We start from the raw sequence: 23,349 nt of genomic DNA, 5'->3' as shown, positions 1-23,349 counted from the left end.
AAGTGACAGAAGACTGGGCGTGAGTCCCTTTGCTATGCGTGCCCCTGCCACCAAAGACTCATTTGTAAACAGCTATGTCCGTCAAACCTTGAACTACGAGAGCCAAAGCCCGGTCATGGATGCCTCCATAGAACAGGATCGCTTTACCCCAGCCACAGACATCCACTCAAGCGTTACTTGACTCTGTCTCTTGAACACCCTACAGCACGGCATTCCAGCCTTGGCTGCACCATCGTCGGCTACTTCGCCAGGGCCACCGAGGTCAGTGCTAGCGCGCCATTTACGTCTCGATGTAGCTTGAGCTACTGGTGGTTCCCAGCGTATGCCACTATAAGACCCAGAAAGAAACCGAAGGCAAATACCAAAAGAAGCCAATCCATTGGGTCGTTCCCCTTGGGTTCTACCAGCGTGGGCCCCTTATTGCCGACTTTGAATTCAAGCTCGCCGGCGAACTCGCCGACATCCTGGATTTCGTAAAGGTATTCCTCCTCCAAGTATTTACAATCGCAGTCGTAGTCGCAGTCACAGTTAGGCAGGCTTCTCAGTATTTCTTGGAGCTTTTTGACGCATCCCTCCAAGTTGTTGGCTAGATTATCGCATTTGGTGGCCTGGCTTATAAGTTCAGGGTGCTCTGAGATGTTGAAGGGATGATTTTTTGTAGACATGGCTAGAGTGAATGGTAATAGAGTTCAGGTAAAGACTTTGTTTATAATGGACGGACACGGGGGGCCCAGGAAGGGAGAAAACTAGACAGAAAGCTGAGATTTATACCAGCGAGGCTTAGTTGCCAGGTAATATGAAAGGGCGAAGAGACGAGCCCCTGTAAGGGAGGCCGCCGCTTGTAATCGTCTTATGGTAGGAACAATTGACCAAGGGCAATGATCCTCCCAAGATTCGGCTGACGAGGAGGCTATGAAACGTACTCCTGGTTACGTCATTCGCGGATATCATCTATACACAGCCGCTAAAGGCCTTTTACGGCATTGTTAGTCAAAGGGCCTCGTTCCCTGATAGCAGGCGTGTAGGCACGGAGACCTGTCACCACCAATTTGGACGTCACGAGTTCACTAAAGGTTGCTAGTTCGTATGTTGCGCAGCGAACCGATGCTTATTCACGGTTTCCTTCCCTCACTAGCCAGAGGCAGGCCAGAGCTACCCCCTACCTGGCATGTAGAGACCTAAGACACACCTCATCTCACCTCATGTCTCGACCTCGCAAGAGGCGGATCGCACTGACCTAGTCACCCACAGCCAAGGCCGTCTAGCGAGGACTCAGTCGAGTAAACGACACTGGTCTGGTCACCCGCAGCGGTACCCATTTAGACCCGAGGCTGACGATACGGTACCTAATGGAGTCTGTCTGACGTAGCTGTCAGCTGATAGAGTCGTAGATAGGAATGCAGAGAAGAGGGAGAGTCAGGCTTCTGGGCAATGCACTGCCACAGCAGTCTGAGACGACAAGGCCGTGGTGAGCGAGTATAAATGCCTGGCGATTTCCAAGTCTCCGTCTTCGAACTTCCAACTTTTCTTCCCAGTCCCCTCCCAAAAACGTCCACACGATGTCCACAGAAACATATCCCGTAGTCAGCTTCGATGACACCGAAAATTGGCTTGCGGCGATAAACTCTCTCTCAACCAACCAGGCCATACTGGCCGCGAACCTACGAAGCAGTTTCTGGCCGCATGGCCTTCTCGAGACATTCTTGTTCCCTGAATTCGATTCTTTCGAGCCTGAGGAGCTATCGGTAGCAAGTCTAGGTTACGGCGGCAATGAACGAGCATGGTTACCTCTCGACAAATCGACAGCTGTCGATCTATCATCGCTACCGACTCTTGAATATTGTTCCATGGAGATGCCGCTTTTGGATGAGGTTATCGCATTCATCGACACCAACCCAGATCTGCTCGACAAAGAGCTTTGGTATGGCCATGCAACCATACCTTCTGGCGAATTGAACAGCATAGCGGACTCTTCGTATTCTACATCAGACACAGGAGGAGCTGCACCGATACCGAATGCATCAACATCACCCAAATCGCAAGCAGAGTCCACTGCATACCCTGCCACGCCAGTGACTGAGGATAAAGCCTTGCCACCGGTGCTTGGGTCAGTGACTTTACCCCTTTGCCAGAAGCGGAAGGCAGGACAGCCCGACGATGTGATCCATGAGAAACGCGTGAAGCGCTGGCGCACTAGGAACTCCTGGCATGGCGTATATGTGCGCCTCGATTCGGCCGTCCTTGATCTCGGGCATGATAAACAGCGCATCAGGTGGTGTCGCCGCAAGGCTTTATGGACTGGTGCGCCTGGTGATTCGTGGGATGGAGAGGACTTTGGGTGCTATGTACTGGCTGGTCTGCCATGCCTCTCCCTTGCGGTGCGACCAGCCGGAGAGGGATTCCCTGTTCAGATCTTTTGGGACGAGCACACACGAATGTTCAGCGGGTTTGACTACATGAGTGGAAAGGCACTCGAGATCGCAATAGATCAGATCGTCGAGATGCTAGAGAATCCGGGCATAGGGGTCAAGATCTAGGACGGCAAGGCTGGTAGCTTCCACCGCTTTTAGGTGGTACGGCTGAAAGGAGGGATTCGGTATACAACCTGATCAGTGGGATAGGACTAACTTCGGGGTTGCACCAGGCAGAAATATTAGCTTGGGGAATAAAATAGGATAAGGCAATCGGTAACCAAACCCATACTGATCGGATAAGTCTTCGACAGGATCAATCAAAGCGACCCATAAGCTCCTGAGTCGATCGTAACGAGGGGTCTTTAGCTGAACCATCAAGCCTTCATTGACTGTACATCTCACCCAGTCCTACTGTCCGCAACCTAGAGCTGATAGATTGGACAGCAGTTAATCATGTAAAAGCCGAGAAAGCTTCACAAGCAGAACGTGTTCCGAGGCCTAAGCTCGAAAAAAGCAACATTCATTCTCTGAGTGAAGAATGAACAGGCAGCTAATTCATTCAGGCATTTACACCGAGTCTAAGGGGGTGGCTAAGCATACTAGCCACATGGACAAATGTGGCTGTGCCACTGACCAGCACCCATCGAGGAATTAGCACCCATGTTGTTATTGAGCCTTCGTTGCCGTCCGCAAACACATCCTACTTCCCATCTGTCGCGCCGCAAGAGGCTGGATATCCATTGTCCTTGAGTGAAAACACATACCGTAGCGCTGTTGTTATCCCATTGCCAACTAGGACAAAAGACCAACCGCCAATTAAGCCAGGAATATGAAGAAAGCGAACCGCAAACATGGACAAGTCCCTAATCATACCTGTCCCCCTTCTTCCGCACGGACAACTCATAGATCAGTGTTAAACCATTGGATCCTTTTTCGGAACTACAATATGCCACAGGGGACTTATAGGCACTCGTATTTGACAAGCCCCTGGTCCTGGCCTAGGAGCAAATTAAGGTCCGCCTTGTCTGAGGCAGAATTACAGTTCCGGAGCGCATCATCACTTCACGTATTTGATGTAAGCGGCTAGAATACTAAAAGAGAAAGAAACGGAAAGTGACTGATGCTTCCAGTATGAGATGTTGATATGTGTCATATGTATATCAGGCAGAGACATACACGCCGGACCAACGGATAACCACATTCCTGAAGGGATACGGCGGCTAAGAAACAAACAGGGGCCTAAAGGATACCAGACAAGGTGTATATAAGTCAGGCGAATCACCCTCCTAGAAGGAGAGAAGACAGATCAGATCAGAGCCCCTAGAAGTGCCATAGTCAATTATTAGCTGAATCAGACCCAAGCCCTTACCGCCCTTGTCACAATATGTAGCATGAAGAGCTCGAGTTTGGCGAACCTCTTGGGGGCAGCTGCTGATCCGGGTCCAGAACCCACGTTGGTGAGATGAATTTATCGCCCAGCTTCTGTTCTGGTCCTGAAATCAGCGATCTGACGCTGCTCATTATCAAGACCCCTAATCCGCATTTCGCTGGTTCGGGATCGATTGATCCTGCTTTACTTGCGTCTGCAGATTTTCCAAATACGTACAATATGGGCGACCTATCCGACTTCTGTCCGTCATGGCCCCGTACGATGAATTCAGCACTTTTCGGAGATGGCCTGGAGTGTAATGTACGATGGCCTGAGGAGATCGTCAGCGATAGAGCGAACTCTGTGGATAGTAATGCTGTGGCCTCTATGAAACAGTCGGTTGACGCGCCATCTTTGCTGCCCGACAGCAGTGTCGAGAGGCTGGCCTAGCCTTTTATGGAGATGACAAGGGGCGGAGGTGCGCATGGCAATGCTTCCGTGTCGTAAAACTGCATGCAAAACTGCAGTAGATAGAAAAGCAATTGGAGATTTCGGCAAGCTGGCACTGAGACATCCTACAGAGTACAGGAAAGAAGCCTTACGGCCTTGGCGGTAAAATAGCTGTTAGAATATAGAAATGAAGGTCTACTACCTGTATTGAAGGTTGATTGTTGTGACTGTGACCATTGTATGAAAGCTATTGTTGTTCGGCTCATGTGCCAAAAGAGCATGAATATTGAACGGTGGAGGAAGCGCGTTAAGGGGGTGGCTCCTACGTCAGCCACAGGAGAAAGTAACTGTGCTACATGGGGCCGGGCTTCTAGTTCAATTGCAGGCAGAGCTCCAAACTGCGACACATGCTTTGGCTAAGCTCTGTCCGATGTAACTAAGCAGTCGGGAAAGGACGATTGTTCATTAACACGCCGACAAAACACAGCGTAGCATCCGCCTGACTACCGTCAACAGAGCCTAAATCCGACACGGCCCTCAAGAGTCAGAGGCCCATCGAATCCAAGTCGCCGCTCGACTTCCGGACCTCTCAGGGCTTGATTCACTGACAGAGATTGCGATGGTCCTCTGTACTGGATCAGAGCCACGTTTGGTAGGAACAATCGTTACTAATCCGAAGTCACTACTGTATGTCCTTCCTCCCTTCGCGGGATACGGAAACGTCCAGTATCCCGCGTAGCTGGTTAGGGCAATTAGGTCGCGTCACATCACACAGTTACACAGCTGTGTCTTATTTGTAGCAGGTTTTGGTTGGTAGCCATTTCTGCTGGTGTTTCAACCGCTATCTGCTTCTATCGGGGTTAAGTGCGCCACGCCCAATAATGGACACAACTATATCAACATATACTTAGGGTCTCCGTCTCACCCCCTACATAAAACAATATTTGCTGCATTGTGTCCAGAAGAACCCAGTAAGCTGGCGGCTTGTTCATTCTCGATAACTTGATCGGAGGTCCCAACGTCTAGCACAGCCCTATTCAACGAGAAGTGCAGCATACTCCATCTACGGTCCTTCAACTTTTCAACAAAGCATCTAGAGCATACCTGCACCGTAAGTACCCATAAGATGTCGTTTGTTGTCCCAGAAATCCACAGTGGTCTCGCTGCCCCTAACCATGAATTTGGACAGCGAATGGTTGACTCCCATTTCGCGGTTCGTCCAGTCTGATCACCCCGTATTGGACGAATCCTCCCACAGCTCAAAGCCGATTCCTAGTAACTCGGCCGCGTCGATGTCTCTACCAAGACGTGTGAGAATCAACTTAGGTCCCATCCCTAGTGTCTTGGCCCTTGACACTGGGCCGACTCCCACCGTAGCCCCGTCCATGACCGCCGTGCCGCCAGCAACGACCTATATCATCCCTGAAACTAGTATTACAGCCACGACAGGAGCAATATCCACAGCAGCTAAGGTCGGCATTGGAGTCGGAGCTGGGGTCGGGGGCCTGGCGCTGGTTACCCTGGGCGTATTGTTGACCTTTTAGGTGGCATAAGAAGAAAGTCAATTCCAGGCGGATGAGCCCACCGAGGTAGATACCTTCTGCCATTAGGGTACATAGTTAGGTCGTGCGGCTTGGGAGAGATGAATGAAGTTGCTTCAATTACCCTTCCATCTCATCCTCTTCCACAAGTCTTCCTAGTATGATAATCTGCACTGGTGTCTTGCCTGTGAGTATGAATGTTGGAAGGAGTTGGAAGAAGCGGGTTAAGGGGTGGCTGCTTTCGTCAGCCACAGGAAAAGCGTACCGTTGGTGGAGGAGTCTTCAGGATTGCGGAAGCTGGAGTGACTAGAGGTGAGAAGATAGAAGGCACTATTAAGCCATTTGTCACACGCATGCCAGCTAAGGTATGCAGAACGGCCCAGCCGGATAAACTAGGTTCCTGGAGGGATACAGCGGCTAGGGGACAAAGGATGCTCGATGTGGTGTATATAAACCCGACGAATCACCCTCTCGAAAAGAGAGAAGGAAACCAGAGCTCCTAGAAGTGCCATAGTCAATTATTAGCTGAATCAGACCCAAGCCCTTACTGCCCTTGTCACACAACTTCACTCCTGCTGTCCTAATTTGCGCTTCTTGCATGGTCCTTCATGACGCCGTATATTTTTGGTGGCCATACTTTATCACAATACTTGCATCGGATCTTATCGGACTTTTCGCGCTTTCTAACACTTTGTAAGCTAACATATTTGCACATGGTCTGAGTACTTACTCATGAGCGGTCTTCGTATGTGAGCCCACCTCGGGACGAGATCCTTGAAAATCGCAAGTACGGCAACGGACTTTCTCTTCCTCTTTCTCTTGGGCAATGGATGATGACTCGACAATGGGATGCGTTACTAAATCAAAAGAACCGCCGACTAAATGATCCGTTATGTGTGGAACTAGGTCCACCGCAGAGTGATGACACAATGGACAGGTCTTCTTCGAATGAGAATCAATAATGTGTTGCGCAAGTCGAGTTTCGGCAAGGACCTCGAAACAGGCTGGTACGGGGCATGTTTGGACGTTATGTACCACCCGGCGATGTGTATCAAGTTCCTCCTGCCTCAGCACTTTGCCGCAATCATCGCATTTTACCCAGAAGTGAACCGTCGTAAGGTGGTATTCGAAGATCGTAGACGCTAGAGTTAGATCGCATTCGTCACAGTGCTTCTCTAGGTGATAAAGTTCGATATGACTCCTCTCGAACTCTGACTCGAGATCGGGGCAATCCGGGCACCTTTGCCACCGATCCTTTTGCTTCATGTGTGAAAAGAGGGACCCACTCGCGATGATTGTTTCGCATTTTGGGCACTCGATCCACTCATGATACTTGGCAACATGGTTGGCAAACCCTTCTCTTTCGGGCTTGCACCTTCGGCATAGTTGCAATTCATGATGGGAAGTGAGATGATTCTGCAGTAAACAAGCGGGCATCAAAACCTCAATCTTTTTCGCTTGGCAGAGAAAACAAGCTTGCATCTGTAAGTGTTTCTGGGGATCATCAAGCACGGAGTTGCAATGTCCACAGGTATGCACATCGATCGTATGTTCAGCCATACTCACAACCTCCCCCAACATATTTGGCAGATATGCTCAGCTTGGTGATGTTCACCAATACCACTAATAGGTATATAAGATTCGCAAAGAGTGCAATTTCGCAAGTGGTGCGAATTGTTCAGATGATCGGCCTCTGATGTGGTTTTAGTGACCATGTAGCAGTAGGGACATGTGACGAATCCGGTCTTGTCAACAATGCTGTAGGCTATGGGATCGCCTGCATTGCAATCGGCAGGGAAAAATGATCTTGGTTAATCCTGGTAAAAGCTTTCGCATCCTCTGGTGGACAGAAGGAAACCCCTAGAAGCTCGTACATGGTCAATGGTAGGCCATCTATTGTGTGGTACTTGTTCACCACGGCGATCGGGGTGGCAATGCAGTACGGCGATTCGGAACGCTTTTTGAATAGCTGGTGGGTCGTAATTGGCCGGGTCAAGACCGAGTGCATCGAAAGGGCTATATTCCAGCCAGGGTGAGTTCATGATGGTGAGGATGGTGAGGATGGTGAGGATAGTGAGGATGGTGAGGATGGTGAGGATGGTGAGGATGGTAGGGTGGGGTAAATGGGATTGGCAGATAATTAGTTCACATCCATTTGTCTAGACTGGAAAATGGTTTCACCGTAAACCGGCGAATGGTAAAGCTTACACCGCCCACTTTCCTCCCGTTATTTAGACTAGCGCACAACACATACGAAGGACCCTGACTAAAATGAGGATACTGCGACCTTTTACGTAGAAACAATGATAGGATAGGAAGATTAGTAATGCTTTAAGATTGTTTAAGATTTAAACCACAATCTGACTTTTGCTTGCATTGTTAGATTCAATTATTAGCTGAATCAGAACCAAGCCCTTACTGTTCCCAACTCCCCCGAGTTGAATGGGAAGTGCGCCGGCCGTACGTCGTGTGCAATCTCTTCCCACCAGGATCACCGTGGAGGCTAGGACCAAGGGATCACGGGAGCGCAGAAGGGACGACAGTAGCGTTAGATTGTTGGTTACTGTACCGAACTAGAGCTGAAAACATGCTTCAACATAAGCATACACAGAGTTGCCGTGTGATATTTGGCGCATTAACATGTGCCACGTCTTCACCCGAACTGCATGCCGCTGAGACTCGTCCGAAGGTCCTCCAGCATTCCCACCATCTTCTTTGCCAAGGTCTCCCGCTGCAACTTGCGTCTATAGTCCTTGTAGTAGTCTGGCGCGTGCCTCGCTCCATTCTGCACAGATCCTCTTGGACGGCCTGCCTGCGACAGCTTTGCACCGTTTCCCCCATTCTGGGAGAGCATTGCCGTGGTTGTGCCGTCATAATCGGCGCCAAGGGCCTTCTAGCCGTCACCTGGCTGTCCCAACGTGCAGCTCTCTGCAATGACGCACCCATCACACCGTGGTCGGGGTACCTTGTGGGTGCTGGCCGGGCTCCTGCATTCGTCGCGGCGGTCGGCGCGGTGTTCGTCATAAAGCTAGGCTCTGTGCAGGCGGGCTGCCGTTCCACTGTCGGTTGGGAACCTGGAGTGTCTGCTGTATGAGGAGCGTCAACGGCCAGTAGACTATGTAGTCAATAGACAGAAACTTGCTTACCTTGCGAATTTGGCGGCGAAGGCAGCTGCCTCGGACCCACCTGCCTCATGGGACTGTTGGGAATGACAGTCCTGCCATCCTCGTCGGGGATGACGTCGTAGACAGACAGAGGGTCTGTCGAGGCAGCGAGAAATGCTGCAATGTAGTCCCTTAGATTAGTAAAAAGCTCAGCGCACTATAAATACTCTCTTTCATGCTGTTCTCTGTTAGTTCTCCAGCTTTCTCATTTCTTCCACCGCCACTATGAGGTATCAGTCCCGACTACAGCATCAGCCCCGACCCCAGTCTCGATCCAGAATATGGGATCCCGATACAATACTGGAGTTAAAGCATCCGAAGAAAAGTGTACACAGTTGCACAGGCTATAATAAATCTTCTGGAAACCCTAGATGCATGAATTCCGTGGGGTCCTTCAAGCACGGTTTCGACATCCTCTGCACCCTCGCCAACATCAAGCCAGCAGCCGCTGCATCGTCGCGCAGCTTAAAGTCGGCAGCTATTCACACGCTGTGTCACCTACACCAGGGACAAATAGATGATACGGTACGACGATGGAAGTTAGCCTTGGGGGAGACAGGCGCAGGCCAGTCCCAAGGCCAAACAAATAAAACCTCCAAACAATATTGGAGCTGTTATTCTACGCTAAATAACGGAAAATGGATGCCTGAAGACAAGGCGGAACGGAAGTGTCCAGGAAATTACACACCTGACAATCAACATATTCGAGAGAAGGTGCAAAAAGAGGAAGAGCAACGAAGGGCGGCGGAGGAGGAAAGACGAAAAGTGGCGGAGGAAATACAGAAAGCGCGGGAGAGCGCTCGTGAGAGACTTCGTCTCGCCCAAGTGGAAAGGGAGCAGAAATCAGCTGCCGAATGGACAGAAGCCTTGAGTAGATACCGCATGCGTTGGGCTGATATCAAATCCATACATCCAGGCCAGGTTCGTTTATCCAATCGCCGTCTTACGTGCTCTCTAACAAAACTTATAGGAAATGACGGGGATAAATATTCCTTGGCCGGTCAAATCCGGCCTGTTGCAAGACGTGAATAGAGACAGCGTTTCTGAATTTGTTAAGAAAGCGATGAGAAGCGAATATACGGCTGAGAAGAAGTTCATGCTGATCAATGCAGAGACTAAGAAGTGGCACACTGATAAGGTTATGCAACACTTTGGAAGGGACATTGTCGAAGGGGAAGTGCATGAGGAGCTGGCTACTGTTGCAAAGGTGATGATTGAGTTGAGGCAGGAGGCATCCCGACAAAGACAGCGCTAGACGGACACTTACCTAGATACGGATGAGCTTCGGGCTGCCGTACTTATATTAGACCAGACTTAAGAAGATCTTGACGGCTAGTTAGGCTTACGCATGCTTTATGGATTGGCCCTGGTGCTTGGAAGCATATGGATAGGTGGGAAATCGTATTTGCCTTGCTGCAGTCGGCCGTGGCGACTCTGGTAAATCCAGCCAGGCCTGGCCGGCATGACGGACAGCCGCGCTTTCCTGCCAATCATCCTCTAGGTATTTTGGAAGTCGACTTGGTACCGTATTTTACACGACGATGATCGGTGACAACCTTGGTAGGTGATTTTGGAAATCCCGAGACTAAAACACAGATAAAAAAGATCATATTCAGCGAGGATGTGATGCTCTGATGATGAATTAGTTGCTGATTGTCATACATTACGTCCCACATGTGCCACTGGTATATCTAATCTGAAAAACAAACAACAGGCAAACCAAGGAAAAGGAAAAGGAAGACATGGCATGCCAAGTATTCTTTCGCATTCGCGCCACCGCATTCCATGGCAAGCCCGCCTCTCCTGTCAGTCTCATATCTCAAGCCCATCTAATAAGCCGAGATCACCCGCTGACCTAGAATGTTGCGACCATGGCTGCCGGGTTCTCGGCTAGTCCGCTTCCTCCTCACTCTCATCAACCAGCCCAAAGGCACGCTTGATATCTACGAGAGATGGCATCGTCAGGGGGTCTTGGTCATTCGTTACCAAAGGTTCCGTGCCGTACTTTTCGTCCTCTTTCTTGAACTTCATATTGTCGATAGTCGGGTTGTGGGCGTTCAGGAATTTCATCCACGACTTCGCACTCAGACCAAATTTTGCAAGCATTGTATCGTTGACCGGAATCAGATCATTGATGTCGTCTTCGCCGGGAAAGTGGTCGTCGATATTGACGTAGTATTTCATATTTGCCTTGTCTATGAACTGCCCAAAGGCCAAGGTCGAGATGCAGAATTGGGTGCCCTGGCCTTCGACGGTTTCATTGCCGCGGCTCTTGAACATACTGACGTCATTGCCCTTCTGGAACTTCATGATAGCGTCACTCTCGGCGGCTTGGAGGGGAGATGCGGTCAAGATGAGCACCGTGGTAGGAGTTGCTGACTCCTTTCGGTCCATCTTTCGCTTGTATTCGCCGATCTCCTTATAATACGTGAAGCCGATGTTGTTGAGGCATTTGGGTTGTTGCTTGGCTCGTTTTGTAGCAGCTATGTGCAGATTTCTGATTTTTTTCATATCGAGATCTCGCTGGTGATAACCCTGCCAGTCCGGTGCCTTGAGATCCCGAACGTGGCAGAGAAGCCTGACGTGCTTCTCGTTGTTGGTTTCCTCTTTGATTTCTCGTATGTCGCTCATCTGTGCGCCATTCGGACCGGTGCTGCTCGTCTGATGGTTACCCTGATGCTGCCTTTGTACGGCAGAATTTGTCTTGATCCATTGATCGATACCCAATGTCTTCAGGGCCGGGGAACGCTCCACGAGTGCCTTCGCGTCGTCCCAGCTTGTCGTGTTCCATAATTCATCCAGAGCCTCGGCCTTGGAACGGGAGGCTTCCGAGAGGTTTTGGCTCTGCGTGTTGCTCTGGCTCATGAACAGGAACTCCATTTCACAGTCCGTAGTTTGTGCAAGGAGAAGGAGAATGAAGATAATCTGACGGATCCCAGACTTGGTGACCTGTTGCAATCTGTGGTTATCGTCGATCCACACTCTAAAACATCGCTGGCGAAGGCTGTTAAAAGCATTAACGGGGCCGTGATCGATTCTCAGATCAAGGCCAGCCCTGATAGAGGCTGCAATCTTATAAGCTGACGGTGGCTGTGGAAGAACCGTATAAGGTGGCAAGAGGGTGTTGGACAAAACTTCTGGCTTGGTCTCGTCTGGTAGATTGATTTGGAAGTTGTTGCTTGGTGGCTGCAAGTTGAGCTCCTCTGGTTTCCTGAGTTGTGCGGGGTTGGGACTGAAGTCGGGATGATTATTAGAGACCTGAACCCGACTAGTCGACTTCCCTAGCAAGGCATGGAAGCATGTATTGGCAAAAGGACGCCATGCTGTACGAAATTGGGAATAGATGACGTGGGGTAGTAATTAAATCAATAGATGTAAGGATGGGTAATTATGGAGACAAAGCACGGTTATAGCCCTTTTATAGCAAACGGCTGGCACGGGAAGCACAAATTCTGCCTAGCGAGGCTTTTGTTGAGCATTTATGCCTAAGATAGCACCGAAACTGTAGGCTTGTGTGCCTTGCTAGCATAGCCCGGTATGCTGGGGGCAAGGGGGTAGACCTGCCTCTGGGTGCGTTGTATGTATCGGTGAGTGTTCGTCCCGTGCCCGCCAAACAAAGCAATTTTATATGTTTGGCTGCTTTGGGCGTCATGCCAGCGCGCGAGGCCGCCTTTTGATTGTCATGTCACCCGATAGACATCGGATTTTGCCAATGATGCACCTGGACACTTGCGAGAGAACTAGGTGTTGTGATGATTTAGAGCCATGATAAAAGGGGCCTTGTAACTGTAGTCTCCAAGTATACGATTTTCGACCTATTCGCAATGGAATCAGGATTATCCAGTGGCAAAGCGTACTCTCTTTTTGGCTGCATCAGCGCGAAGAGGCTCACGGGTTATTTCCAGTCCTAGTTTCTGTTGGCCCTTACTGTCGCATGGATTTGGCAAAGATCCCTTTCTCTTGCTTGGGCTAGTTCAGTCCTTACGACATACTACGGGCGTTCGATGGCAGCCGAATGCATCTGGCCGTACTCGTATGTAGTCCTGAAGTAGCACGGGGTCACTGTACGCCCAACCCCCCGTGCTGCTGTTCTGGTTCGTACTTTCTCGTATCTCTGGGTAATGCACACTCGTTCTGCCTCGTTTCCCGATGATGCTACCGAAAGCTATTCCGGTATGCCAGGTCAGAAGTGACCAGCGCAGTACAGTACAGTACCCAAACCTGCCATTTAGGGTTTGCTCATTTTGCGAAGCTACTGATTCCTCGAATAGGAAGTGTAGGAGGGGTGAAGGAGTGTATTGTATAAATGCCTTGCCCTTCCACTTCTGAAGCCTGGTTGCAGGCTAGATCTTTATAGACCTAGTCAGAAGTGGACAGGGTGTCCATAGAAGAATCTAGATACATTGCAATCTGATAGACTTGCAGAGAAGTGAGGAGAGGTATCTCCCAACAGGAAGTGCTTCGTGGCAGTCGGTCCAGCCATGTTGCGTCTAATTCCACGCCGGCGTGGTCATGGTATGGTACATACGCACCATCCAACCTGCCGTATAACCGTATGTACTGAAGAAGCGGCTCTCGCAGCGCTTGTACCGCCGACCGACACCCATTATCAAGTTATTTGCCATCGGATGTCTGAAACGGACCTGGTTCGTAGTCAGGAGTACCGAATGCTTCCAGTGTTGGTGGCGGTAGAAGTGCGCTTTCATGATTGCGCGTAGTCGTTCACACTCGTCAAATTCTTTACATACTACGGCCTTCTCGAGAGCCAGTATCTACGTTGTGGACAAGTGAGATGTCCTCGGTGTCCGCTTGCCACGCCATAGCTACCGCCATACTGCACATACGGGCCATACGGCCCATACAATCTGTGGCTCTTTGGGCTAGTTCCGTCCCGTTCACGACAGACAGCCGAAACGCATCCTGTTGTCCCAGATACTCAAATAGTAGCATGCGCTCCCTGTACCCGAAAGCCTCAATGCAGCTCTTCTGGTTCGTACCTACCAGTATCATAACTCAGTTCTTTGCATCTGTTTCTGATCTACCTAAAGCGACTTCCTGTCCTGGTGGCCTCGTACCTCGAGACGCAGTTGTCAATCAGAGACCTATGCAGTACGGTACACGCAGCTCAACTTGCGAAGTAGGATATTTCGTGAGTAGGAAGTGCTACTTCGTAGCCGGTTCTAGGCATCTCAAATGTACAGCCTATACTGGCTAAGCTGCGGTAGGGCAGATGTAGACCTCAGGATGCAGAGCTGCTGATGGTGCCGCCGGTCCAAAGGAGCAAAGCCAACGCTGCAGCAGAGGTAGAGCGAATGGGGACAGAACCGGGCTGGATACTGCCGCGTCCCGTTGTTGGTCGTGGCGCACTTGCCGGCTCACACGAGGCACCTCGGGTCCTCCAATTCCCACCGAGTAGTTGCAGAAAGGATACTGGAGGCCAAAACTACCATTCTGGTCCGCGGGACCGTAGTCGCTTATTGAACCTTCCCGAAGTGCGCCGATTTCAAATGGAACCAGAGCCTGATGTTCCCACCGCTCCGCTTGTACTGTTACGGCGCAGGGAGGCAGGTGACCTGGAGCCAGTATAATCCAGCGGCTGCTTCCTTTCTGCTGCATTCTGTCGAGATTCGAAGACTCTCCTGGGCTGTTTCCGGTCCTGGCTTCCATCGTTGACTGCACTGTTGGCGTACTATTGGAGTGCAGAGTCGGAAGTAGCAATGGCGCACTAGTGCGACTAGCGGGTCAGGTCCCTTGAACACACCATCATTAGCGTGGCGCCGTTTCGCGACCCCGCGCCTTCAGGGCCAACTGCCCAATCTTCCTGCTGCGCAGGAACTTCTCCTCAAGACACGCCGAAGAGAAGTTAGCCCGGGGTCCTCTCGCCAACATGGGTTCGGAACCGGATCGGCAACTCCCCTGGCGACGTTCGCCCAACTCGAGCTCATTATGTCATCCCCATTTCACACCCGCAAACCAGCACTTGCTATATCTACCGTTCAGCGGGACGCTATTGTAGCTCTATGGACACTCCACGAATATACCCCAAGAAGGTCCAGCAAGTTGCTCGAACCGTATTAGTAGCTAGGCCTCCGCCATGGCCCACACCAAGGCGCAGAAAGACAAGGTCCGCAAGAGCGGCTTGTCGCTGCAGAACAAGACAAAAGACCTCGGGCGGTACTGCGATGTCTTCAGCGCTCTTGCATACTGGAATCCGACGCACGAGCGGATGGAGACGGCGATGCACATCCCACGCGGGCAGCGCGTGCCGGACCTCAACAGAATTGTCCGTCCCTATGTACCAGTTACCGTTCCGTCGAGTGTACCCAGCTCTGTTACTAACAGCCACAGTTTCGACGATCAGCCGCGTGCCATGCGAGACCGAGCCACGGCCGAGCGACGCGATCGAGCGGCCAAGTCGAAGGCATCCGTTTCGAGGCCCAGGCGGACGCTAGCGACGACGCGAATGCCGTTGCTTGCATAGACAGCGACGCGGATGCCGAGTACGAAACCGACCCCGAGTATATTGCAGCAGTTCCCGCTGCCGCGGCGGAGCCTCTGTCTGTCTACGACGTCATCCCCGATGAGGATGGCGGGACTGTCATTCCCAACAGTCTGATGAGACAGAAGGGTCCGAGGCAGCTGCCTTTGCCGCGAAAGCCGCAAGGTAAACATGATTCTCGTCTATTGACTACATAGTCGACTGGCCGTTGACGCTCATCATACAGCAGGCACTCCAGGTTCCCAACCGACAGTGGAACGGCAGCCCGCTCGTACCGAGCCCAGCTCCACGACGAACACTGCACCAGCCGCGGCGACGAATGCAGGTGCTTGGCCAGCACCCACAAGATACCCCGACCACGGCGCGATGGATGCGTTGCTGCAGAGAGCTGTGCGTTCGGACAGCCGGGTGGCGGCTAGAAGACCCTTGGCGCCGATCATGTCGACTCAACCACGGCAGTGCCCTCCCAGAATGGGGGGGAATGCTGCAAAGCCGTCCCCGGGCCGTCAAGGGGAATCTATGCAAAATACGACGAGACGCATGTCAGACTACCACAAGGACTACCAGCGCAAGTTGCAGCGGAGTACTCTGGCAAAGAAGATGGTTGGAATGCTGGAGGACCTTCGGACGAGTCTCAGCGGTATGCCGTTTGGGTGAAGACGTGGCACATGTTGATACGGAAGATATCACTAGCGGCAGCTCTGTCTATGCTTGTATTGAAGTACAGAAAGCGAACTAATTAACTTCGAGTCTATAGATACCGAGGACAGCTACCTGGAGGAATCCGTGGGAATGTATTTCTTACCATCCATCCTAGCGATGTTCTCCAAGTCATCTCGGTTTGAATAGGAAATGGCTGTACGTCGCACACTAATTCTTCACACCGGAATCCTCGTGGAGACTAGGACCAGGGAGTCACGGGAGCAGAAGGGGTAGCAGTTAGCGTTTAGAGCGTTTGCCAATGAATTGAACCTGAAAATATGCTGCAAGACAACCAGACAAAGCTGCCGCTTGTGATATCTTCGCACTTATACCTATCGCAAGCATATCATGTTGACTACGTTCAAATCCTCGCGCATCTACCGTTTATAAGGCAAGTCACGGCCCATCTTTCCAACCCCGCTGTTTCTCGTCGGGAGCCTTCTCTTATTTGGCACCACCGACCCAAGAGGGGGCCGAGGACGCTCCATCAAAACAGCCCTCCCGAAATCGCATATCCTAATTTGTCTAGTCTCTTGATTGATCAGCACATTAGGCGACCGGAGATCCTTGTGTGCAACCCCACAAGTGTGCAGGGCATGGATTGCGTGGGTTAATTGACGGCTTAGATCGCCATCGTCGCCTGTAGTGCGCACCGAGTCCAAGCTATCACCACCCCAAGACAGAAACATCATGTATTGAACTCGGACGCGGAAGTCGTAGTAGTAAGTGCGTGATATTGTACGTAGGTCGATTGCCCCGAGAAAGATCGGCGTGACTCTACCCTGCAATGGCTGCAGGGCTTGGTAGACCTTTGCTTCGTGTTCGAGATCCTCGATAAATGCTGGCACCGTGCCCTTGCCAATAAAGGTGTACCCATATGCCAGAAGAGTCACCTTGAAGAGGACCCCACGAGCACCTCCCTTGTCGAGGCTCTCGATCCCGTCGTCAAGAGTGCGCTTGAGTTGGTCGCGGAGCAGTGTCACAAATCTGGCATGGCTAATGCGGTGGTGGAGACCATCCCCATCGTGTCGATGAGCAGCAACATTGGGGCAATTTTCATCAAGCCGCGTCTTCGTCTGTAGCGTCAAACCGCGCAGACATTCCTCCGTACAGTATCCATCGTTTTGCTGGCGACTGCGGTAGGCATTGTGACCGTCTTTCCGCGTGTGATTGGGCAAGGCCCGCTGCGCCGCTTGAATCCGTCCGCTGCGCCTCGGCTCAAGTGGCGTGGGTGTCTCCTGCATTCGCCTCGTGTTCTCATCGTCGGATGACTCCGGCGAATGCGCTGGCACACCAATCCTCGTCATATTCCCGGACGGTTTCCTTGGTTTCCTCTTCCGCGACATACATGGCGATCGGTCAACATCGCTATATGGGTCAGGCTCATAGGCGGGCGAGCTTGATGGTGCCTTCCGCTGATCGACTGGTATCGACTTGAGTATGGTCTCGACATCTTCTGACCAGGTCTTTAGACTGGACATGACCGCTTCACGCTCGTCCTGGCGATGATACCGTCTACCTTGGGAGTAGTCCAGCGCTAGCAGACTGAAAGCAAGCATCTGGCTGACCGCCGTACAATAACGCGCATCACGCGGGTGCGCGACCACCTCTGCCCGCGGTTCGGCGAGATGGTACAGTAGGGTCGTAGGGTCGGACCAGTCCACCTTCAATCATGTAGTGGAACGTCTGCGTTATGGCAGCCGCGACGAGCCGTTCCGAATGGTATTGGAACAGAGCCTCGGGGTCCGCTGCGGTTGGGATTGTGGCCCGATTCACGACCTCTTTGTATATATCCATCGAGCGAAATCTATCGTAGCACCACAGTTGATTTGTCCCATGTTCCAGTCAGGCGTGCGACTGCAAACCCCCGCAGTCTCCACCAATCTAGGGCTCTCAAATACGAGGTACAATTACACACGTCAACTGGGCAGCCCATGGTTCCTGTATCGGCATCTGCTCCAACCCACTGGCTTTTCAGTGGTACACGTCACATAGTTCCTTACTAGAAATACTCAAGCATGAGAAAAAAACCTTAAAGCACTAGTAGCAGGCGTTCTACAGCCTGTAGAAAAAGTGTATATACGAGAAAATTGCCCATAGAATCAAAACAAATACATTTCCACAAGTAGTTGATACCTCATCGATCCCGTCCAATATCGCCAATTTCAAGCGGCTATAGACGGCAGCATTATCTGATTCCTGGCACAATGCTCACAGTTTGGAGTCAAAATCCTCAAAGAAGCCAAGCTCCCGTATCGGACGTGCCCCGGAGCTGACTACAAGTTGAGACTTGTACTCTCTGACGTCCGTAATCAAGTAGGGAACGGTTCCATTGTTGGGTACAGCTTCTGTTTCCTTCTCGGCCGAGGCTGCCTCCTGAGTCTTGGTGCTTGTTCCTTGGGCCTCTAAGTACACCACCAACTTGGCTCTGTTGGGCGAGGTCGGCAGAATGTGGCTCGAGTAGAAGTCGATCATGTCGGGCTTCGTAAGCTGCTTTACATGAGTTGCATCTTCTTGCGCTAGGTTGAGTAAAAATATCAGTATCAAATCTATGTTTCCGGCGCCCGGGGAATGAGAGCCATACCTGCTTCAAAATCATAGTATTCGTTGGCGATTTGTGCCCAGTGTCTTCCAGTCTCCTGGTCGAGATTCTTCACTTTTTCCAGGCGCTTGACCACCACGGCCCTCTTGTGGCTCTCGAATTCGGTATCGCTCATGTTGCTCAACGCAGTAGCTTGAGCGCTCAGGAATGAATCGATCCGCGACTCCAAGTATTCAGAAGCTCTCTCACTCTGAATAATGAACCGGAAACCATAGGTTGTTGAGCAACCTCGCAGACCACTGAAGACAACATAGCCAAGCTGCTCCTTGGTGCGCAGTTGGTCAAAGGCAGGTTCGTGAATGATTTGGTCAAGCAGCTGTGTCTTTGCTCTCACCATGCGGTCACCCTTACTACCGATGTGGAGATAGTATTCAATGCAGTGATTGACATTTGCAGGATCCTTGAGCGTCTTCTTATAGAGATAGTTAGCACCGGCGGGGAACATCAAAGACCTCAGAATTGGCAGCTGGTCCTTGGGGAGCACGCGGGGCTTCAGCGTGTTCTCAATCATCGTGGTCAGCTTCAGGGAATCCTCCATATACAGGTTGCCGTGTACGTAGGCTTCGATATGCATCTGAGAGATGAGCTGTTTGTGAAAGGCTCTGGTAGCCTCAACGGTAATGCCAGGGAGCTCCGCCTCGAGTTGGTCAACGACAAAATCATGCTCTGAGGTGAGCCACGAGATATAATCCCCGATTTGTGTAAACGGTTGCTGAAGCTCCCAGTTCTTGTAACCGCGAGACAGCCGTTCTTTGGCAATATCAAAGCGTTCATCACGGATCTCCAGGTTGCGCATGGTTATCAGAACTTGCTCTAGCAAGACTGGGAGTTTGTCATTGTAACCTGACACCTCGACAAAAAGGCCTCGCGAGTCCAAAGTGACGTTGTACTGCAAGCCTGCCAGGTCTGCGTCGTAGGAATACTCCTCTAGAGCATCTCGTACAAGGTCTGTGTACAGCTTCGCCTTAACCGAGTTCTCTGCAGTGGCGAAGATGATAGGGTTCTTGAAGCTGACCACGAGGTTCGCCTTCGGCACCCAGAAGGTGTCGTCTTTTTTGAACCAGGTCCTGGCCACTTTGTCGTTCCGTAGCAAGCGCGGTATCAAGGTCGGCTCCTTGACTTCCTTCTTCTCGACTTCCAGCTTAGTCGGGATAAACTGGTTCTTGTGCGGCAGATGCAATTGAGGCAGACGCGCTTTGGCATCAGCACTGGCGGCCTTTGATATCTCCACGAGAAACTCTTCTGGGATCTTCTCGGCTTTGTACTCGGTCCCATACCATTTCTCCTTTTGATCCCAGTCACCAGGGTAGTCTCTGGAGACCAGAGTCATTCTGAAATTATCCGGCCGGAGACAATCCAGCCCTTTGGCAATGAGGCCCGCATCGAACTTCCGGAGTCGGCTCTGCCCACTAAGTAGCCACTCTCTCGGCAATGGTTTTTGCATAACGGCAGCGATCTTGCTGGTAAACCGGCTGGCTGGTGTCTTCTGCTTGAACTTGAAGTCCACATCGGCCATACCCTTCTGCTCCTCGAAAATCCACTCCTGCGGCGGTGTTTCTCGAAGCAGAGCAACGTATTGGAAGAAAACAAAAGTCTCTCCTCGCAGGAGGGACATGGAGCCCTGGACAACGGCCATTCGCACCTCTGCCTCTCGCTTGCATTTCCCTGGGAGCCTGCTTGTGCTTCTCAGTTGGTGTTGTCTCTGAAGTGTTCTTAGTATCCTGGAGTGGGACTCTGCGTCGAATAGCGACGACTTTATTTCGACTTTGGCTAGTCTGGGAGTGGCTTCGGGTAGCCCAGGATATGTCGCAGCGCCGGTCGTATATAGCTGCCCACAACGTGCTTCGAGTTCTCGCCTTTGGCGCCAACATGCCAGGCTATTCGGGCCAGGGTATGGCTGACGAGCTTCTGGTACGTATGTAGCTGATATTTAAAGGACTGGGCTAATCTTGCAGATCACACCAATAACATGTGCTACGTACGGCCTGATAAACTACTTGTCTGACTGCGGGCTCGACGTTCGTACGGCCCTTTGTGCCGAGGACTGCCACTTCAGAGTCCGCCATACCCATTAATCTGGTGCCGATCTCGACTGGTTCCTTATGAAGCCAGCTTAGTCGAGGCTATGGCAGACTGTGGCTTGGAACGAGCCATGCTTATTTAGTGTGGGAGCAGGGAAATAGCATTTGGTACTTTGTTGTTCAGATCTGGGCTGGTATGTCTAGCATCCTTGTGCAAGTTATTAAATGGTGTTGACACGCGGCACAGCCATAAAAGCCTGGGCTAGCCTCTTGACGCTGCTGTCGGACGGCAAAGACGACATGTCAAGCGACTGCTTCATAGAGTCCGCAGCATCACTGTCCCCAGAGTCCGCTCTGTCGCGGAAGACGTCTACTCCAGGGTGCTGTTCTCGTTCCGTCGCTTTGGGCTTCGACCACGACAGGACTTCCTGCGGGTCCCCACTCTGCTCCTTTCCGTGTACAATCGTCCACTCCGCGTTCGAAACTTCAGCCTCCACTCCTGGAGCAGCTCCGCCATCTCCACCAGATTGCTATCAGGTTCGAAGGTCGGCTCCCATTGGACCCTATAGTGAGTCGCACCGTCCACCACTTCTTCTCCGATGATGGTGCCCAGCCACTGATCACACCGTTGCAACACCACATGGCTTTCCAAGACAGAATCACGGTTGGGAAGAACCAAATTGTCCATCTCGTCCCGCCACTTTTGAAGCAGCGTTGTGCTTACTTCCGTTTCAGGCACGAGAGTGGGTTTCCAGCTGATCAAGTAGTACGACTTCTCGCCAATGACTTTCTCGTCCAGGATTTCCTGCGCCTCCCATTCCTCGGGAAGCCGGAGGTCGGTTTCCTGCGTCTCCGACATAGTTGAGCTAGTATCTTGGGAGAATAACGGGCTATGTCTCCTCGTGGGTATTGTTGTGTTCTGTGAACGGCGTGCCATAAAGGATTGCGTTATATCCATGCGGACTTGTGCGCTACGGTGATTTAGTATATATTTCAGAGAATAGATGTGGAGGGGATACCTGAGATATACATATCTACTGGTTATTGCTTATGTAGTCTGGGTGTTCCATGCTCAATGGACTAGAGATTCATGGTGCACTGCATGGTGGGCAATAAGATATGATATCTATGTAACGTCAACAAAACGATATCTGATATGGTGTAGATAGGCATATGGACAGTCTATGCATCGGGCCTGGCTCTTGCTCAGCTCATTGAAAACACCAGAACTAGCTCAGTACGACTGTTCCGTCGCGGTAGTGGGAGCAGGCCCTGATATCCTTCTGGCGCAACACAATTCAAGGCGCATATCTTGTTCCGGCTTGCGCTCGAATCGTTTCTGACACCAACCCAATTCCGTTACAGAACGGCTCCATTAATAAGTACTCATGATCGGGCCAAATTTGGCACGCTATGTGCACATCTAGGCTTGAGTTGGTAAAGCCTTCATGTTTCAAGGCGGGTAAGAAGCTGCTCGTGTGCAGAGATAGTGTTCCGAGGAGTGGCAGACAGTTCCTGGCTTCTGGGTCGGGATGCGCCCTATACACAGTCCAGAATGCCAGAACTTGAAGCGACAAATCTACTACACCGGTGAATAGACCTGAGGAAACAGCCACCTTACGGATGAGTTTGAGTGTGACACCATTGCCCCTGGGCCAAGAAGGGTTGAAATTTAGAGTTGTATAAAGGGGCGAAGCAAGGCATAAACCATAGACTGGTACTGCGCGAGCCTTCGTCGTGTATAAAAAGGGAGAGACTCTCTCGGCCTCAAAGGTCGTCAGCCACTCGCAGTGTTCGTCATGACATACCTCCTTTGATCATATCACTCGTATAATTACTGGCATCCTGCATCCGCTATCAATATTGTACACGCCTGACCTAACTGTCGGATTTCAACGGCATTTTCCCTGATGTTCATCATAGGGGGTATCAACATCGCCACATATTCGTATTTTGCATGGTTCACGAATATACCCCTTCGGTCTTTCTTTGAGAGTCACAACATGCCCACTGATGCCGAACATACCCGGCTCGTGGTGGCACTCTGCTGTGTGGGCGCAATTCTTTCTGGCTTGCAGGTTTTGGCATCCTACGGCGTGCTCTATTTCCACACGGAGAGAAATAGCAAAACTCTTGCCGATATTACTGTTGTATGCTTGATTATAGAGGCTATCTATACCGTCTCCATCGCCATTTTGGCCGGCTTCACGGCAAAGTACTGCTGGGATTGGTGGCATTGGCTTGCTGGTAGCAGGGAGGATTACCTTGCGAGGAACTGTGAGGCGTTCGCAATTCTACTCATCATACAGCTGTGTTTCTTCGTTCTTTATTACGTCTTTGTTCGAAGGGGGCGCGAAGCTCGCCAACGTTAACGGCTATTTGCGAAGGTGGTGGTACTGGTCAAGGGTGGCAACAACCAATCCAATCCAATCCAAGTTATGCTTCCTTTCGTGATATATAATCTATCCTGACGATAAGCTGCGATGTGCGACTATAGTTCTGTACGGTATGTACTAGTGGGAAGCTTGTGTAGAAGCGTGTCTGGAAGGCGCTTTTATGTGGATTCCGCTCCCCTATTCCGGTTATG

General features: G+C 51.2%; 5 protein-coding genes across 5 annotated transcripts; 2 read left to right on the top strand and 3 right to left on the bottom strand.

The window, feature by feature from the left end:
• Positions 1 to 302: 302 nt before the first annotated feature.
• PG998_014232 (uncharacterized protein) lies at positions 303 to 665 on the bottom strand (the record flags this gene model as incomplete). Its single annotated transcript, XM_066881048.1, has 1 exon — positions 303 to 665. One exon carries the CDS (start codon positions 663 to 665, stop codon positions 303 to 305), a length of 363 nt encoding a protein of 120 aa, XP_066723900.1.
• Positions 666 to 1,559: 894 nt separating this feature from the next.
• PG998_014231 (uncharacterized protein) lies at positions 1,560 to 2,627 on the top strand (the record flags this gene model as incomplete). Its single annotated transcript, XM_066881047.1, has 2 exons — positions 1,560 to 2,219; positions 2,622 to 2,627. 2 exons carry the CDS (start codon positions 1,560 to 1,562, stop codon positions 2,625 to 2,627), a joined length of 666 nt encoding a protein of 221 aa, XP_066723899.1.
• An 8,171-nt stretch (positions 2,628 to 10,798) lies between these two features.
• PG998_014230 (uncharacterized protein) lies at positions 10,799 to 11,317 on the top strand (the record flags this gene model as incomplete). The annotated part of the gene is made up of 1 exon (XM_066881046.1): positions 10,799 to 11,317. The coding sequence occupies one exon, from the start codon at positions 10,799 to 10,801 to the stop codon at positions 11,315 to 11,317; it is 519 nt and encodes a 172-aa protein (XP_066723898.1).
• Positions 11,318 to 16,655: 5,338 nt separating this feature from the next.
• PG998_014229 (uncharacterized protein) lies at positions 16,656 to 17,936 on the bottom strand (the record flags this gene model as incomplete). Its single annotated transcript, XM_066881045.1, has 3 exons — positions 16,656 to 16,664; positions 16,793 to 17,748; positions 17,804 to 17,936. 3 exons carry the CDS (start codon positions 17,934 to 17,936, stop codon positions 16,656 to 16,658), a joined length of 1,098 nt encoding a protein of 365 aa, XP_066723897.1.
• A 414-nt stretch (positions 17,937 to 18,350) lies between these two features.
• On the bottom strand, positions 18,351 to 20,377 carry PG998_014228 (zinc protease; the record flags this gene model as incomplete). Its single annotated transcript, XM_066881044.1, has 2 exons — positions 18,351 to 18,658; positions 18,724 to 20,377. The coding sequence occupies 2 exons, from the start codon at positions 20,375 to 20,377 to the stop codon at positions 18,351 to 18,353; spliced, it is 1,962 nt and encodes a 653-aa protein (XP_066723896.1).
• Positions 20,378 to 23,349: the final 2,972 nt, after the last annotated feature.

Source organism: Apiospora kogelbergensis, assembly GCF_038363985.1.
Source record: "Apiospora kogelbergensis strain CBS 113332 chromosome Unknown utg000010l_segment0_segment0, whole genome shotgun sequence".
NCBI lineage: Eukaryota > Fungi > Ascomycota > Sordariomycetes > Amphisphaeriales > Apiosporaceae > Apiospora > Apiospora kogelbergensis.
This window is presented reverse-complemented; position numbering and strand designations above follow the sequence as displayed.